This window comes from Echeneis naucrates, chromosome 12 (genome assembly GCF_900963305.1).
Source record: "Echeneis naucrates chromosome 12, fEcheNa1.1, whole genome shotgun sequence".
NCBI classification, from domain to species: Eukaryota; Metazoa; Chordata; class Actinopteri; order Carangiformes; family Echeneidae; genus Echeneis; species Echeneis naucrates.
Window position 1 is genome coordinate 12,766,333 of NC_042522.1, and position 18,671 is coordinate 12,785,003.

Consider the following 18,671-nt stretch of genomic DNA (forward strand, 5'->3'; position numbering starts at 1 on the left):
CCGCAGGGCGAACACATGAAAAACCCCTCCCTTTGACAATCAGTAATACACCAGTTGTTCTTGTTAACACACTAATTCATAGGAATTGATTATGACTTTAGGCCAAAGAGCAGAACCAGCCAATGCTCAAACATCCAATAATACAGATTCTGAGTATAGAGCTGGCCCAGGAATGGTTTTGGTTTTTGCACATGGACCAGCAGAAATGTTGCAAGTAATATTTATTATCAGATTATATAACCTAAAAAAAGAGAGGCCGTGGAGGAAAGAGGAGAAAGACACACAGTCCAGAAGCAGCACATATCATTGTGATCTCTCGACTCAGAGTCAGACCGACAGCTCTCCTCGTCTCTCTTTCTTATGCAGTCACGCACAGGCATTACTGCTTCTGCACAGAACAGCCAAATACACACACACACACACACACTTCAGGATTTATTAACCATGCTAATCGTCTATTCCATACTACTCATCGTTTTAGTTAATGGGCAGATCTTCAGCCCAACTGGCCAGTCAGTCCTGCTATTTGACAGCGCTTATTTATTCATTAAAGACTGTTTTGTTGTTTTTTTTTTCCTTCCTTTTTCGAGGAGCTGAATTAGATCTGAATTACAGTAAGTGGGAGGACGGGAGTGGAAGGAAGCGAGAGAGGGGGTGGAAACGGTCTGCCCAGAGATGGAGAGAAAAAAGAGAACATTAAAGCAAAGTCAAAATCCTCCCCTATTTATTTTGCTTTTACTATGAAAGTCTCCCACATCTGCATTTTCTCTATATCTCACTCTGACAGGTTCCCCACTCCACCAGCATTTCTGTTTCAGGTTCTCAGAATTCCTTTAGCTTGCTCCCCACGAATCAAGCATCCTGGACTTTGGCTGCTTAATTTGCTTGAGGTGTTAAAGTATGTTTGAAAGGCTCCATTGTTTCAGTGACCTGCACTGCATGGTGCAGAATTCATGTTACAAAAACCTTCATGTGCAAAACTAGTTCAGCTATGCAAATAACAGAATATAATCATCATAACTTAAAAAAAAAGTTCCTTTGTTTTATACATGTTTTCTGCCACAAGCTGATTCTTTGATTTGATCTACATAGATTGTAAAAATTGTATAAATTTTTTGAAATTTGCCTCCATTAAGAAATGTTTTTCTGGATTTGGACAGCAGAACCAACCAAAAGTATATCTTTATAAAGAGTGCTGCACTCAAACATAATTTTGCAGATTGATGTGTTAAATGTTTCCAGTGCTGTTGATGGCAGATGTTCGAAATGGTAGTCCAACCGAATCAATGTGTAATTTAGATCATACGCTTGAAGACCAAAAGTGGTCAGTTGGCCCATGAGGTCTGAAACACACAACTGTCTAAATCCCATGAGGTGGGAAAACTGATGCCTTGGTTGGTTGGCAGTGGAGTGTTAATTCTGTCACATGTCAAACAAACATGTCCAAATAATAACAGCGGATCATAAGCTTAATATCTGATTCCCCACAAAAACCCAAACTAATTCCTGACCTCTGATTCGGGAAATTCATCTGTGAAGCCACACATTAATGCTGTTATGAAATTCAAAAGCTCCAGAAAATCCAAATGAAAGTTAAAAAAAAAAAAATACAGAGCTCCCTTGAAAGTTATCAAATAGTTTATCTGGACATCTCCAGAATAGTACACTTTCAAAAAAGGTGCAGTCATATACAGTACTTAAACATGTTCAGTCCATTACATCCCCGTATTTTGTTTTCCCTGTTCCCTTGGATTCCTCTGGATTTGACACTGAAAAAAAAAAAAAAACACATAGATAAAGGTAAATACTAAGCAGAAAATTCCAGAAACTGCATTTATTTGGTACATCGTGAAGGGCCGTAGAATAAAAGGCGTAGGACAATATGAGCAGTGAAGAAAACCAAGCAGCCACACACTGTACTCACACTGTGGCAGTGATCTGTCCGGGACTTTTCCTTTTTCCAGCAGCAGCCAGAGGTCTGAGCATTTCTGTGTTTCCCATCGAGTCACTGTGTAACTGCCCACTGATGACCCCACTGTGAAGACAGCAAGTTAAACGGACTGCGGAGACATCATTAGTGTTTCCATTTTTATGTTAGCGCAGATGCATGTCTGTTCTGTGAGTATCCATTAAAGCCAATGCCTCCCCTCTCACCTATTGAAACGAGAAGGTTCCATTGAAGGGGATAAGGAACTTTCTTCTGAAGAGCCATCTGCACGGCAAATAAGCCAGCGACACCTACAGACAACAAATTCATGATTTCATTTCAATTTTTTGATTTTTAATTAATTTCTTCCTGCAATTTTTTTTAACATGGCAAGACCTTGATCAATATACTGTGGTTTAGAGCCAGTCTGAAGACGGTCCTCTCATCATTGAATAAATGGACAAAACAAGGCCAAATAAAAGTGTGTGCCTTTCCTAATCAAGTCCAATCAATTTCATTAAAAACACCTGGACTCAAATGACATATATATCACGTGGCCATAAGTATTCAGACCGTTTGTTTTAACTCAGCTGCTGTCCATTTCTTCTGATCATCCTTGGGAAGGTTCTACACCTCCATTGGAGTTCAGCTGTGTTTACTTGATTAGGAAAGGAACACACCTGTCAGGGCAAATTGTTTTTATTTAAATCTCCATTCTATCAATCTATCAATTCTATCATTCCATCAATCTCCATTGATCCTTTGATGCTTAACATCTGCCATGACATCACCTATGACATCACCTATGGCATCAAAGAAACATATATATAGTACCTTCAGATGAACTTGGTCAGTTCGTTCTGATCGCCCTCAGAGTGAGACAAAGGTGACCTACACTGCGCTTGAAAAGTTGAAGATTTTTCTGCAAAGATGCCTTCACCGACACAAGAGAAGAGAAAGCAGAGAGAAACTTCACGGGCACGCCCTGAAGATCTACCAGAGGAACAAGATATCATGCAAAGCAACACCACCTTCTACCAGATACTGGGTTTTAACGGAGAGGGTGCCTTTGGAAAAGTTGCCACGTGTATCGACTTAAACACATCCGAAACCGTGGCGATCAAAATACACAAAGGCCACAAAGATGAATTCATTGAAAGAGAAGTGGCCATGCTGAAGGCAGTCAGCGTCCTCGACCCAAACAAGAACAATATTGTCAGATTCATAGACGATTTCACGTACCACGGCCACTTTTGTCTGGCCTTCGAAATGCTGGACATGAGCCTTCTGGACCTGTTGAAGAAGAGACAATGGAAGCCGCTGAATCTTAATGAACTCCGTCCTGTGACCCACCAGCTGCTCGTCGCTTTTGAAGCCCTGAAGAGTATTGGCATCATGCACACGGACTTGAAACCTGACAACGTGATGCTTGTGAATCACAAGGATCAACCATTCAAGATCAAGCTGATCGACTTCGGTTTGGCCACACACAGCAGCAAAATGGAGGTTGGACTGATGATGCAGACTGCTGCATACAGAGCTCCAGAAGTAAACCTGGGACTCCCCTTGACCGAATCCGTTGATATGTGGTCAGTGGGCTGTATCCTGGCGTTCCTGTACTTTGGTGCCGACCTCTTCCCTTACAGATGTGAATATCACTGGATGAAGACCATGGTCCAAATGGTTGGCCAGCCAGCCGACCACCACATTTTTGATGGAATGTGGACCTGGGCATTTTTCATTCGGGATGGCTCCACAGGGCTGAGACTAAGGACACCGCAGGAGTTCCAGGAGGTGACTGGTGAGAAGCCAGAGATGAATAGAAGGCTTTTTGACTCTGCCCGGAACTTAAGGCATGCTGTAATGACCTATACACCAACAGCAGACCATGTTGAATATGAGGACAGGAGGACATTTTTAGACCTTCTGAGAAGTTGCCTGTGTCCAGATTATGACCTGAGAATCACTCCCGAAGAAGCTGTAAAACACAGTTTCGTAACAATGGATCACCTGAAAACGGCAGCCAGCTCCTATGCAGATACTGCCATTCAGCTGATGACTGTTTGTCCACGGGAAAGTTCAGATGAATCAGATGACAACAGTAATGACAGAAAAGATTCACCGCCGTCTTCCGGTTATGATGCAGATGCCCAGGATTACAGTGCTAAAACTGAAGGCCGTCAAAGTGAGAGTGACACAGTCAGTAAGGGTAACTGTTTCAGGTTCCCTAACACTCACAGTTATAAATGTCACTCTTGCGGATACGACGCTGACATCGAGTCTTTCAGTGACGAGCCTGTCACCAGGGTCGCAAAATATAGACCCCGAGTGAGGAGACGTCTGCGTCGCCGACGGCAACCTGTGAAACGTTACTGTGATCATTTAAACAACCATCCTAATACAAAGACATCCTGGGAACCAGCTTCCATTCCACGTTCCTCAAACCCGACCAACAGAGCCGACAAAGAGTCAAACAAGTCCCCTGGACCCTCAGCAGAAAGCAGCCTTCCTGATGGGGCCAGAGACGCAGCCACTCCAGCCAAGGAACAGCCAGACAGCTCTGTTCTACACAACAACGACCATCCAAACAACCGCCACTTGCCAGTTTCCAGTGACGATGCAGGCCCATCAGCTGACTCTGCACCAACCGATGGAGCCACAGCTGTCATCCAAACTGACGCTGATGCCATCAAGACAGAACGTCGCCGCAACAATGCATTTCAAAAGTTCTTCCGCAGAGTGCACAAGACACTGACTTCCATCTTTAGACCGAGAAACAAGCGATCCAACTCAACTACCCAGCAGCCCACCCACTTACCAACTGCTGCCCCACCCACACAGTAACCACCCCCCAACCCCAAATATACAAAGACCCTTCATGTTACACCTGGACTTTTTTTTATAAGGACTACTCCACAGCTAAGTGACCCTCTTTCACCAGAGCAGCTTAAGGGCCGGTGCCTAATATTGAACCAGTTCATGTTCCTGCAGCCAAAGAATGGCTCTTGACCGAATGCTGGTCTAACAGCAGCACCGACACTTTGCAGTTTTCTCTCTCTCTCTCTCTCTCACCTCCATTTCACTCCCCCCTCTCTCACCCCCCTTCCACTCAACCAGTCGAGGCAGATGGCTGGCTGCCCAACCTGAGCCCGGTTCTGCCAGAGCTTTCTTCCCCTTAAAGGGAGTTTTCCCTCTCCACTGTAGCCAAGTGCCTGCTCCTGTTGCGTTTCTCAATCTTGGTGACAAGAGCGGTCAACTTATCTGTGGTTTACGAGAACTGTCTGAACTATAAATGTCCAAATAAAAACATAAACATTATTTAGTGTTTCTGCTGCTTTTTGTTTTATTAACGTTTTTCAATGTGTTAAATGAAAACAACAGTAAATTAAGCTGCAAGATACGATCAACGGGCCAGAGGCCACACCTGTTTCTGAGGTTTGGCGGCATGTTTAGGCTGCTAAGAAGGTTCTTGTTTAGGTGAAACGACAAAGGCCAAATCCAACAGATCCAATACGGCTCTCACACTGTCAAGTGACAAGCCAAGATAAAATATAACATTGAAAATAGCGCTATTTCAAAGTGCAAAAGACTCTAAAATAAATAAATGGACAGAACAAGGCCAAATAAAAGTGTGTGCCTTTCCTAATCAAGTCCAATCAATTTCATTAAAAACACCTGGACTCAAATGACAATAATAAAGAACGGCAGTAAAAAGTAACTCAGTTTACCAGAAGAAAAAGTTGACATTGAAGGAATATCAGAGGTTATGCTAAACTGACAGCTGTGTTTCCGGTGTTGAATTCAGTGTGCAACATGTAAGAAAACAGTTCTGATAGTAGAAGTGCACAGCTCCCTCCTGTGGTAAACACTTGTCAAAACTCAATTTTTACTATTTATCAGCCTTTTTTCCAAGGTGTACGTTGTGAGTCATCAGGATCGTTTTATTTCATTTCATTTCTGTCACATCAGGGACTGATTTAAAAACAATGAAGGAAAGATGGTAAGATAGGTTAGTGAGCTAAATTTTAGACCTTCCTTTGAAATTTGGTTTTTTATTGAATTTTTCTATCCATTTATTTATTGATTTGCACAATCTCAGATGTTTGTTTAACACTGTTACTTTACTCTACAATTATTTATTGTATGATTTTTCTTTTGAATACCTTACCTTAGTTATTACTGGTTATTCAGATTTATAATGCAAATTGAAATTCATAAGATAGGATAACCTCTCTTCCTGTTAGTGTAAATTGGGGTCTATCTATGCAAACAAAGATCCATTATTTGAAATCTAATGGAGGAATGGATAACAACACAGTGTCGTTTCTTTGTGTAATTACGTTCAGCAGTGGCCATCTGTAAAACCAAAGACGACTTACCGAGAACAAACGTCCCACTTCCCTTCATGAAGGCATGAGACTGACAGGCAGCATAACTCTCCAAACCCTGAAACACACAACACAACACAACACAAGCCTTTACTACACTGGAGTCTGCTGGGGAATCAGCTGTCAGCAGAGTAAAAGAGTAAACCGATGATGAGTAAAAACCCACCGGATGTTTGGCGACCAGCTCGTCGTCCACTCTGGTCAGTCCGAGGTTCACCATGTTCGGTCCTGTCAGGAAGGACCTTCAGGGCATTTACCGTTTCTGCAGACGGACAGTTTTCACTTGTAATGTTATGACACTGTCCACGAACAAACCAAGAAAAACCAGCGAAAGAGAGGAGGCAGCAGCTGGACTACAACTCCGGCTCCTCCTGAAGGACCGGAGGAGACACTGCAGCTTCAGCTCCTGGAAACAAGAGCACAGAAAAAGAAATGCACAAAATAACCGTAGAAATGTGAAGACGTGCTTGGAAATAATATAATATACAGAACCTAGATCTATAGACATTAGCTCCTAAAAAAGGACAGTACTACATAAAATTACATTTTAAGATAGATAGATTTAAATTGCATCGGTAAATAAAGTAGATTGAAGTACATGTTTTAAACTTGTCTTTCCTCCAACTATCAAAATGATGAAATGAAACCACCTACATCATTTAATTATTACAAGGATGCATGTTTTATAGTCTTAGATTTACATTATACATAGAAATTGTAGCTGCCTCTGTTATTCTGCTAGCTTTACCCCTCATCATCATACTTGTAAACTAATAGCTGACAGATATGCAACTACATGATGCTGAAATTAAGTCATTAGAGTAACTTTTCTTTGAAATGTCAGGCCTGCTGCAACGCTGACCTCTGTGACCCCGCTGTTGATCTTTGACACCACAGTGATCTGGAACAGGCAGATGGCTCTGCCGAAGACCGCAGCAAAACTTATAGGAAACAAAGAAGCTGAAGAGATTCCAACTACCCACTGAGACACAAGGGACAACAGAGTTTGAGTTACCACACAGCTACAGTGGAGCAGCTGAACATCTGGTCCTTGTCACATACAAGGTAAAACAGAAATGACTTTAAATAAAAGTAGGTTAATTATCAGAGTAAAATAAAGACATCAAAAGAGCAAAAAACAAAGTAAAAAATGGGGGTGAGGCAACACATCAACAAAAAAAAAACAAGTGGGATATATGTATTGTGTCACAGTAAGGCAGTGATGTCATTCTGAACTAATCTTTTGTATGACTCGGGAGTAACAAGTCATGTTGCTCTTCAGTGTTTCAAAGCTGTGCTCTTTTAGTCATTACTCAAATGACAACTACAGCGCCACATTGGCTCCAATGAACAAAATGAATGAATGGCTTGAAAAAAGATTTGTCCATTTTACTGAATGAGATTAAAAGACCTGAGTCAGCAAAAAGATCTGAACTTCCTATCACAACAGTAAGGTACCATAAAGCCAAAGGGCTCCAGACACTGCGATGAAGAACAGCTTAATACTACCATCTCTGAGAGAAGTCAAGCAGCTGACTGGGTGGTTAATGGCATTAAAGTAGCATTTACATCTTTGTGGACAACAGAGAAATCAGGGGGGAGCAATAGTGAAGGAAATGAACTGGCTGAACAGCAGCCTGGTAAATCTGGTCTAAGTGGGGGGTCAAATATCAAGTTTCCAACAGCAGCATGATGGCCCCCACCTCATCCAAATCAAGTAGCCAAGAGTCTCAATATCATTTCCACTGACTCTCATTCTGTTAAATTTATGATTGGCAGCTACAACACAGTTCATGCAGTTCATCCTATATCATCAACACATAAGTATAAAATGTTCTGCTGTTGGCGGGACATAGTGAAATGGTTAGCACTATTGACTCCCAAGTTTCTGGGTTTAAAACTGGAGTCTGGGGCCTTTCTGCCTAGAGTTTGCCCATTCTCCCTGTGGGTTGGGTCCACTCTGGCTTCTTCCCACAGTTCAAAGACATAATAGGCTAATTGGTGGCTCTGAATCTTCTGGAGGTGCGACAGTGAGTGCAAATTTGTCTGTTAGTCTATCGGCCATGTGATGACTGGCGATCTGCCCAGGGTGACCCCTTTCTTGTACAATGTCAGCTTGGATCAGCTCCAGCCACCCTGTGCCCCTGACAGATAAGTGGTATAGATAATGAATGGACGGATAGGTGCTCTGAATTTGTAGGTGGCTGAACATGAGGCCAAGAGTGGTATTAAATACTGCAATTATTGCATTTCCAATTGTCTTCAGCTCTACAAAGAGTAGACATCATGTCGTCATATGATCACTATGAACGCACATTGAAGGAGTTTCAGAAGAGGACAAGAATGAGTTGAGTGCAATTTGCCTCCCAGTGAATGTTGTTGTTTAACCCAATGACAGAAAATGGTAATGGAATACCAATTAAAAGTTCCCCACATCTTCCTTTTGCCCAAAGCTTCAAATTTAAGCTAATGAAATAATTGAGTGTTTGACATTTTTACATGACAAATGAATCCGTGATAATGAAACTGTTACAAACTCTTTCTTCGTCTGAAGCAATTTAATGTTTGTCGATGGAAAATTGGGGCATGAACATAATAATAATGGATTAATAAACACAAAACTGTATTTACATCTGCTTAAAAGTGCATAACAAAAGTGAAATGCCAGAGATGTTTTGTGTTTGATTTTTGCTGTTTATGCAAATGTATATTATATTAATTCCTTCACTTCTGTCCTGCTATCACTGAAAGTTGTCACCTGAATTCACTAGCAGCTCTCAGCTCTCAAAGCTGCCCATGTTGGCTGCTTCTGTGCTTGAACTCGAGATAAACCGAGAAAGTTTTTAAACCCTAACGTGTTAAAAATTGTGTTTCTATATTGAACTCTTATTCAAATTGAAGCTGAGACTGAGCATGTTAATATGGTATCACATCCACCTGAATATTAGCACTGATCTGAGCTGGATATATAAACAATAGGACCATTTCCTGAAATTTTCTGTGGACACTCCTGTTCTTCTGTCCTTTCCCAAGCCATTCCTCGCTCAGTCTGGTTCATTGGTATCTTTTTAAACTGACTTTGGTTAAAATGAGACATTTGGTCTTTGGATATGACTCTTACCCACAAGCCATTGGTTAAATTGTTTCCCCACTCTGAGACTGAACTCTGATCATTGCAGTCTGCTTGTCCACAGAAGCGGTTTCTGCTTTTATAATTTTCTTCCCCAGCAGGACAAAGCTTCGAGAACTTTATGACAAGGCTGCCATGCACTGAATATGAACCCACTGAGGCTGTAAAGCATTCTTGAACCTTATTAACATATCTCCTCCTGTACTTATCAGTACTCACTCCAACAAATGAGGTTCATTTTATTTATTATCATTTTACATTGGAAAAGCAACTGTCAGTTATCCCCAACTGTACTTCCATTCACATATTGTAGCTCTTTATTTCTAGGTGATTAATGCTTATATTCTTACAAAACAAAAAGATTTCAGACACAATCTGTACACGCTGTCCAAATCACACCCCTCCCTTCAAACCATTTATGACAAATAAGCTAACATGGGAGCCAGATTTTAGTGCAGTGTCAAAGACCTGTTCACGCACACGCACACACACACAGAAAAGAAACAATCAAGTCGCATGTACATCTGTAAATCACATGCGTTTAAAGTGTCTGGACGCCTCACCTAAGACACAAGAGGATCCGTTTCAGCGGGTGTGCATTTAAGGTGATACTAGGAAGGCAGGTGATTGAAGATAAATCTGACAGAATAATTTAACTTGGACTAAATGGTTCTGCTCACAAAACCACTCTTCAAAATAAAATGTAATGAGAAGAATTCAAGTTTTACACTCCAAAACATTTCTCACGTGGAAGAATTTGGTGACAGTTATGGCGTGCAATGTTTTCATGGAGTATCCAGAAGGGCAACCATGAGGATTCATTCAGGACCAGGAAAGAAAAAGAAAAAAAAAATACATATATATCAAGTAATGGGGATGAAATGCTTATTCCCCCACCCCACCCCACCCAAGCATGTGACACAAAGGTCTCACATTGTCACTTTTCATTATGTTTGCCTTCAAATATCACCAGGACAAAAACATGTTTCACAATCAAATGTTTTAAATAAATATAGCTCCATTAATAGAATTTCTTCAAGAAACATAACCCTTAGAGCAAACTCTCACATGAGAAACTAAGTACAACCCACCCGCCCTGACCATAACACACATACAATGACCCTGCAGATGTAAAAATACCGTTGAAAAGACACGTGTGTTAAAAACCAGCAAAGTAAGACTGACTGGAGGGATTCATACCAAGTGATAAGGAAGTGCTAAACCGGAGAAGAGCAGACTTTGGTAAAGATTATTTTTTTCTGTTGAATCCATTCGATTATCACAGAACTGTGACAGAGACTTTGTCTTCAGAACAGCAGATAATTTTGCAATCATGAAAAAGGTCTATCAAAGTACCAAATAACACCAGGACCAGCTTTTAGAATGCTACCTGGAAAACCTTCAAAATGCTGAGTTTTTGAAAAGTTTAATAAATCTAGTTTTTAAATAATTAAAAACTTTGCACCACATCTTAAAGAAGTTCAAACTCATAAAAAAAAACCAAACCCCAAAAGAAAAACAACAAAACAAAAAAAGATCATGGGTCAAGAAAACTTTTAGAAAAAAAATTAAAGCCTTTATTTGGCAGCTACTTTATTATAGAACAGTGAAAATATTTAACCCACCAGCCTGATTAAATATGAAATTTAAAACTGTAATATGGCCCCTTGAAGAAGAGAACAGACAAACATTATTCCAGCCCATAACCGATCTTGACCAATTCAATGTCCTTCAGTACATATTGGCAGCACATACACATACATAAACAAGCATACACACACATTCACGCACACCCACACTCAATACTGGTAGTGTGATCAATCAGTGAAATCTATCTGATGTGTGTCGTGGTTGGCTGCATGGTGAGTTCGACAGAGAGGGAGGTGGTTAAAGTGTCGATGACCATGAAGACGGCAGCCGTGCGCACCAGAGGTCAGAAAGGGAGCAATACAGTGAAAAGGTCCATGTCCCATTGTACCAGCTGAACGACGGGTACTGTAGCCCCAGGGTCCCCCGTTTGCACAGATGTCACCACACCCAGTGGCTGGGTGGAGGAACAAAAGTGGATGACAACAACTGTCCATGCTCGCCTGTGGTCCAAAGAAGCTTGTCCAGTTCATCAACAAGACAACTTTTTCCCCTTACATACAAAACCATAGCAGCAGGTAGAGCTCGAGGATTCCCTTCCTCGAGGAAAATAAAGAAACAAACAAACAAATAAAGGGAAAAAAACAAAACAAAACAAATAATACCTTTCTCTGTCATCCACATGAAAAGCAAGCTATGGAGAACTACCAGTTCTGGGAAGTGGCAGATGTCTTTTTGCTTTATTTTCTTCCCCTCCTCCATCTTCTTTTCCCCCTGAATCCAAACAAATAAGCAACCAACATTGTCCTCCGTCGTTAGTCTCTTGTCAGATGTTTTCCCCATTTTGCACATCATCCCCGCTCCTGTCCCACAAGTCAAACCCTCTCCCCCTCCCCATTTCCCCCATCCTTTCCCAGGCGAGGATGAAGGCAGATCATCGTTCAGGCTCCGACTCCAGGGCCAGCACCCGCTTGCGCTCACGGCACTGCTTCTTGTGGGCCGGCCAGTCCCTCTGCTGGCACTGGGAGCCACAGTAGCGTGCCACTTGGCAGCGGCCGCAGATGTTAAACTCCCGCAGCTGCGGAAAGATAAGGAGAAAGGTCAGTATTGGGTGTGAGGAGGAACTTTGTTACCTTGATGCTATGCAAGTAGTGAGGATGGGATCTAAAGGTCTGCCTCAAAATGAATAAAAATCATGAGTGTCAGTTACACTACATACCCTCCTCTCAATGAGTGAACAAGGAGGATAATGACACTCATAGTAGGTGCAGGAGCATTCCTCTTCCTCCACCAGCTCCCCATTAGCGTTGTAGTAGCGTGTGCGGCTCAGCTCCAGATACTGCTCCTCCACAGGGTCTGCTGGCACCTGTTGGATGGCCAGCCAGTACAGAGACTGCTCTCTGGAAAGGAACATAAAAAGAACTGTTAGGCAAGCGGAACATGTAAAACAACAAAAACATATATGAAATATCACTAGTCCTTTCCACAAGGCACATAATAAATGAACCAAACTTGTACTTTTCTAAACTGCCACTACTCTTTTCACCTGCAACCAACAAAATGTTGTTTTTTGCTATTTATTTCATTATTTGTTTGTTTGTTTACTCTTCTCCAAAAAAAAAAAAAAAAAAAAAAAGCCACTAAATGTTAGTTTGATACTACTGTAAGGTTAATTAAGTGACCGACAGTAAAGAAAGGATACAGGGAATAAACAACACAAATAGTGACTTGTTTTTCTGAGAAAATTTATTCCTGTTTTGCTCAGGCACATGCCATGCTGAGACCTCAACATGTCAGACTGGCTTCTTTTATAGATGAAACTTCATGCTTGTGTAATGCCTTCTACAGTGCATAGAATTCAGCCATTTGTAAAGTAGCAATAGCAATGCTGTGGTCTGACCTTTGCTTGCTGGAAATCTCCTCCGGCTTAGGGCTCCAGCCCACTGGCACCAGTCGCAGGTTATCTAGTCGGTTGTCCACTGTTACAGAGTTGATGTGGATGACTTGAAAACTGGGTGCAATGCCCCCTCTGTGCTTCTCCCTGGGTCAAGACAAATATGCAGATCATCAGTCAGTTGGAATTTGTGAGAAAGTAACACTACTCACCTTCTAATGACTTCCTTTCTCTTACTAAACCCATTATCACCAGCTCACACACAATTTTGTTTTTAAAAACAGCAACCTTGACATTGCTGTGGAAGATACACATTAGCGAAGTTTGAGAAACTTATGACCTATCACTCTGCAACATCACAGGTTTGTTGTATACCAAATTGCTGTGAAGATTTATTTTTTTGTACTTGTACAAATGCTACCTTGGACAACAGCGGTCAGCTACAACAAACTTGTATGTGAATGTAGAGAGACACAAAAGGATTTACATTTGGTGCATCTCTACTTTGTTTTACAAACTGCTTCGAGCTCAGTCTCACAGCAATCATTTTGATTTTAACAGACAGTAAACAATAAGATCTGGATACCCCCAATCACCTCTGGTTTGATTATGATCAGCAGGTCTAATCAAGGGAAACTTCACTGTAAGGATTCTTGTCAGCACAGAAGGTTCACTCAAGATGTTTGAACAGGGAAAAAAAAAAAAAAAAAGAAGAAACATTTTTTACTCCACTGGATATAATGAGCAAACTACTTACCAAAGCAGCTCATGCAGCGGTCTTCCTGCCCAGCGACCTTTGCCGATGTCAAAAGCATAGGCAAAGATCTTTGCCCCATTGCCATCCGCATCTACCTCCATGCGTGCCTAGAAAGGGAATATTGCCATGGTTTTATATTGACATGATCGGGAAAGACGTAGAAGCAATTTGTCAAACTAATATTTACCTCAAACGCATAGTTTTCCACAAGTGGTATGTCCTGCTCATCAATTAGTGTGTATTTTGTCTGGAATGAACAAATGGAGAGGGGGAAAGAAAGTATTTTAGTGTTAACACTTTGATCTGTAACCATAAATCAGACGAGTGGAACAATGTTTTGGGAGCTTATACAGAGAGCCAAAGAAATAAAGGGCCAATAGGAGAAGAGGATCCAATAGGCACAATTAGCATAATGTAAGCTGTCTGTCATCTCAAAATTATAATTATCTATTAAATACCAAATAGCTGGCCCCCAAAATAATTATATATTAACTACATAATTAAAGAAGATATCATTTAAAAACACAATAATTGCTTTAAATCAGTACTAGGAAAAGAGCCATTTTCCAGGGGATGATACTTCTCTCATGCAGAACATACAGTTTTTAGCTGTAGCTATTAGCATTCAGGAGTTCTGCAAACATTTCACCACTCATCAGTCCCTGCAAAACTACATCAAGTCCGGCTTTAGCACACACAAGCGCAAAGTTTATTTGGTTTAAGACTATACAGTAAGTTGCAGGAAGCTGGAATATTTGGTGATTCGCCCTGCATATGACAACAATCGCAAACTTTTTTTTTTTGCCATCAAACAAAATGAAAACCGAGTCAAGCAATGTTTTGTGCATTTCACTTTTTTTTTTTTTTGGTTGGCATTAACATTATTCGACTGAAGATGCAACACGTCTGTGACAAAGATGAAACAAAGTTTAACCATTCAAGGGCTACCTGGACTTTGGTACTAGGTGGAATTTACAAATACACGTGACAGGAATCCTCCTCGGCCGACCGACGCTACACCGAGCATGGGACCCAACTCCGGGGCGGTGCAGCTCACATACCAAAAAGGTCGAAACATGCAATGTGACACGTTGTCTAGACTGCCAGACTATTGTGTTGATCTAAAACGCCGGACTCGCATCATGCAAATTGGTCGTGTGACTGCTGATAGCAGAGCAGCAGCGCTGTCACTCAGCAGGTGGCCAAACACCACAGTCGGGCTGCCGGGGTCTCGTGACACCGGCAGCCCCGGAGCATTTACGGACCGATATTCCGCCACAGATTAAAGCCGCGGTCATCACATATCTTCATGCGAGACATAAAAAAAACAACAAAAAAACAAAACAAAACACAGATTCGGTTTTGGGCCACGGCTGCTGCGTGCCGTCTCTGCCGGCGCTTTGTCACAATAGGATCAGTTGATGGAGCATGGCGACGGCTTCCTCGTTAGGAAACACAACCGTGTAATCCAAATAACAGCTAGCGTGGCACAGCTAACGGAGCCTCCGACCGTTAACGTGACATGAGCCGCAACGAGCAAGAAAACAGCCAGGCTCTCGATATCAACACTGCCGGACTCCAGTACTGACAAAAAGCGTCCACTGGGTTACCTCTCCGACATTATTTCACCGTTTAAACGATCGCCAACAGCTAACGCAACCGGCTACATGCTAGTTAGCTTTAGCTTCCTGGCGACACTGTGCGGCGGTGGATGTACAGATAACATTCTGGCTCGGCACGGCCGGCTTTCCCAATCCGCTCAAATGCGGCTAAAATCTGTACAATTCGCCTACTCTGGCGTCGCCAAAGGCCCGATAACAGTATCTACTACCAGCGACTCATCATCGCTAAAATTGTTTCCCCAGCGCCTTTTGTGATCCCCGCGGGCCCTCCCCCGGCCGCACATGGCAGTCCTGGGATCCAGCTCACCTTCCCGGCCACACGGCCGAGCCGCACGATCCCGAGCTTGAAGTCCGACATGAGGAGGACGGGCGGTGGTGACAGGGAGGCGCGGGGTCCAACCTTGGGATGAGTCAGGTTTAAAACTAGCCGGGGCAGCCCCTCAGCCCCGCTGCGCGGCCGGTGTGGGTCGACGGGTCGGGTGTTGGTGGACTCCGGGTCTCTCCGGCAGCAGCCCAGACTCGGTGACACACCGCCGCTGGCGCAGCAAAGCCAAGCAGAGCTGCTGGGAGGCGGGGCCGTACCACGCCGTCCAATCAAATTCAACGTTACTTTTCTCAACGCCAGACGTTCGATCACGCCGTCCAATAGGAAACGAGTATCTTCAAGCGCCGTCTGTTTCCGTTACTACATCATCATTCTCATGTGACTCTCTCCAGCCATTTTCCCGCGAAATGTTTGATCGCTGGGTGGGATAATCTGCCGTTATTCAAAAGCCGTAACCGATTTATTTACAGATGTCTTTGACGTCATTGTTTATGACGTTTGCTGCGAAAATAGGCCTGACGCAGGGCTTTGAGTTTATCGACCCCACACCCGGACCACTGCAAAAGCATGGCCGGTAACAACTTCTCAAAGGAATACGCATATTTATGTGGGTTGTTTTCTTTTTTTGTTCCTATGTTTGCTTTACTAATTTAAGTAATTGATTATTATATTGGAAATTTCTATTATATCGCTGTAAAGAGATAGGACGACATGCAGAATACAGTTGCTCATAGCGAAAGAACTGAAGATTTCTTTTTTAAAAATAATTTGATTCCTGTCTATCTTTTTTCCACCTGGAGATTTCTTAATGTCAGTGATTGTTATTTTCTAGCTCCATTTCTAACCATTTAAGTTTATACCAATATTTTAGCTAGATCTGGTTTTACTTACTTATGTTTGCATTAAAGTTTCTTTGTAATCTATTATCCTCATTTTACATTGTTAAATTAATAATGCCAACAACAACTGCAGCACATTACTCTTATACCACATTGGTACTGTGGCTCCCAGTGCCAGCAGTACTTTCCCAGGAATGGTAGTTCTCCATAGCTTGCTTTTCATTTGGATGGCAGAGACAGGTATTTTGTGGAACGGCTTATACCACAAACTCTTACTATGGTGCACCTTGAGGCACCGGTAACATTGTATTTGCAAATTCTAATGTCAAACTGGGACTCCGTGAGGGATTATTATTCTTTAATAGTACTCCTGACGAAGTCATACAACAGTTCATGTTAAAAGTAAAATACCTGCAAATAAAGCTGAGTTAATATAAGTAAAAACACCAAAATTTGCATCCCGCATAACAGCAGATACATTTAAAATGATTTGACAAAGACATGCAGAGTAGGATTATGAAAGCATTAAAGAGGTTTTATCACAGTATCTTGTGCATTGGTTAATTAAATAATTTCAATGTTTTATTTATGACGTGATCACCGGCATCTTGAGTAAATCACAGCTCATGTGTTCAGTGAAGAAACTGACGAACTTGTTGTGTTATTAAAGAGTAGAGCACCCTCTGGAGATCAGGATGTGTATTACAGAAAATGGCCATGGAAACTCGTGTCAGGGGCTGTCGAAAACTGGAAAAACAATATAACATAATGTAGAGCTTTTACGAGAAAAAGGTTAGACTAATGTGATCTTCAACTATTAACTATTTTTTGTCACTTAATGGTGTTACATCTGGCTAGGTAAAGGCTATGCAATCATATTCAGGTCTTATGTCCATTCTAATTTTTCTGCATGATATCATGACAGTAGAAACATGCAAAAAACCAAGCCAAAACACATTTACATAAACCTTTTTTTCCATCAATTTGAATGCACCCGAGTAAGGAAGTCAGGTACAGGAAACAACCTTATAATAGCAAAATATGTTTTTAAGCCAGGCATTTATATATTGCCAGGCCTGTAGGATGTATATACATTCTGTCTTATTGCCTGGCAATATAGCAAGTGTTATATGTCAAATAAGAAGACTTTTGTTTGCTGGATAAAATGTTCAGAATGTCAGGCATGGAAAAAAATACATTTTATTCTTCTTTTTGTTCTTGTTCTTGTTCTATTATTAGTACTATTTTTGTGCCTTTACCGAGAAGGAGTGTACAAGGATTTAAATGCTGTGATGTTTCTTCTAAACATAGAAATCTGTTGCTTGATACACGATTGGAATATCTATCCCATATGTGTTTACTAGTTTTACTCTTAATGTCAGCTTTTTTTGCTGGTGAAACAATGGTGTCCCTGTGCCTCTGCTATTTCTGCTTCAAAGTACAATATGTAGAAACCCACCTAAGGCATGCCTTTCTTCATTCAGTCAGTCACTCCTCTCCAGTTACCAACAAGGGTAGAGCTGGGAGGAGTGGGAGAGGTATGTGTGCTGTTTCTCCTCAAACATAAAAAGAGGTCTTTCATTTTAGTTTGAAAAGAACACAAAGTCAATAAACAGCTTTTTAATTACAATGGGAAGTCGCTATTTCATTTTTTATGTCACACATTATATACAAATATAAGGAGATTATTTTCGTCTCGTTTGTAGTCTTGCTGTTGATTTGGGAATAAAAAGATCATTGTTGGGATGTCACACCTTGCACCTTCCAGAGAGATATTTCGACAAATGGATCTGGTTGTTTTTATTACACACCATCTTTAATAATATACACAGTTGTTTTACCTTGGGGTTGTTTTCCCCATCATAATCAAGCGCTTTTGCAAACAGTGGTTTTTGTGTGCAAACTGTGTTGTCTTTGAGGTGTGGCTGCACCTCTGAGCCCTGCAAGTTCTTAGATGATGAAATAGAAAATCTATTACACCCTTCCGCTCTTAAAAAAATAATTACACTCTTTTCTTACAACTGTATCCCTAAATATAAGTGACATCCCAAATTAAATTATATTTAGAGAACATCTTTGAATATGAGACTGCTATAAGAGTCTATCCTCTCGAAATAAACAAACAAACAAACAAACAACAACAACAACAACAACAACAAAAAACTCACCCAAAAAAGGTAAATCCGTATGCTCATATAAGGA

At 41.4% G+C, this 18,671-nt stretch overlaps 2 protein-coding genes across 2 annotated transcripts; both read right to left on the bottom strand.

Annotated features, from left to right (window-relative positions):
- Nucleotides 1-522: 522 nt before the first annotated feature.
- Nucleotides 523-6,629, bottom strand: tmem141 (transmembrane protein 141). The gene is made up of 5 exons (XM_029516083.1): nt 6,482-6,629; nt 6,307-6,373; nt 2,155-2,238; nt 1,925-2,035; nt 523-1,769 (listed from the first exon to the last, which is right to left on the bottom strand). Exons 1-5 carry the CDS (start codon nt 6,533-6,535, stop codon nt 1,708-1,710), a joined length of 378 nt encoding a protein of 125 aa, XP_029371943.1. The 5' UTR covers nt 6,536-6,629; the 3' UTR covers nt 523-1,707.
- A 3,728-nt stretch (nt 6,630-10,357) lies between these two features.
- Nucleotides 10,358-15,822, bottom strand: zmynd19 (zinc finger, MYND-type containing 19). The gene is made up of 6 exons (XM_029516167.1): nt 15,613-15,822; nt 13,871-13,930; nt 13,684-13,790; nt 12,933-13,073; nt 12,252-12,432; nt 10,358-12,110 (listed from the first exon to the last, which is right to left on the bottom strand). Exons 1-6 carry the CDS (start codon nt 15,661-15,663, stop codon nt 11,967-11,969), a joined length of 684 nt encoding a protein of 227 aa, XP_029372027.1. The 5' UTR covers nt 15,664-15,822; the 3' UTR covers nt 10,358-11,966.
- Nucleotides 15,823-18,671: the final 2,849 nt, after the last annotated feature.

What these genes read in the sequence shown, in the direction of transcription:
- zmynd19 (XM_029516167.1), bottom strand. Translation starts at nt 15,663, where the DNA reads ATGTCGGACTTCAAGCTCGGGATCGTGCGGCTCGGCCGTGTGGCCGGG. An exon ending in TCGGCCGTGTGGCCGGGAAG is followed by an intron (nt 13,931 to 15,612) that starts GTGAGCTGGATC and finishes TGTTCATTCCAG; the next exon opens with ACAAAATACACACTAATTGA. An exon ending in TGGAAAACTATGCGTTTGAG is followed by an intron (nt 13,791 to 13,870) that starts GTAAATATTAGT and finishes TTCCCTTTCTAG; the next exon opens with GCACGCATGGAGGTAGATGC.
- tmem141 (XM_029516083.1), bottom strand. Translation starts at nt 6,535, where the DNA reads ATGGTGAACCTCGGACTGACCAGAGTGGACGACGAGCTGGTCGCCAAA. An exon ending in AGCTGGTCGCCAAACATCCG is followed by an intron (nt 6,374 to 6,481) that starts GTGGGTTTTTAC and finishes TGTGTGTTTCAG; the next exon opens with GGTTTGGAGAGTTATGCTGC. An exon ending in GGACAGATCACTGCCACAGT is followed by an intron (nt 1,770 to 1,924) that starts GTGAGTACAGTG and finishes TTTTTTTTTCAG; the next exon opens with TGTCAAATCCAGAGGAATCC.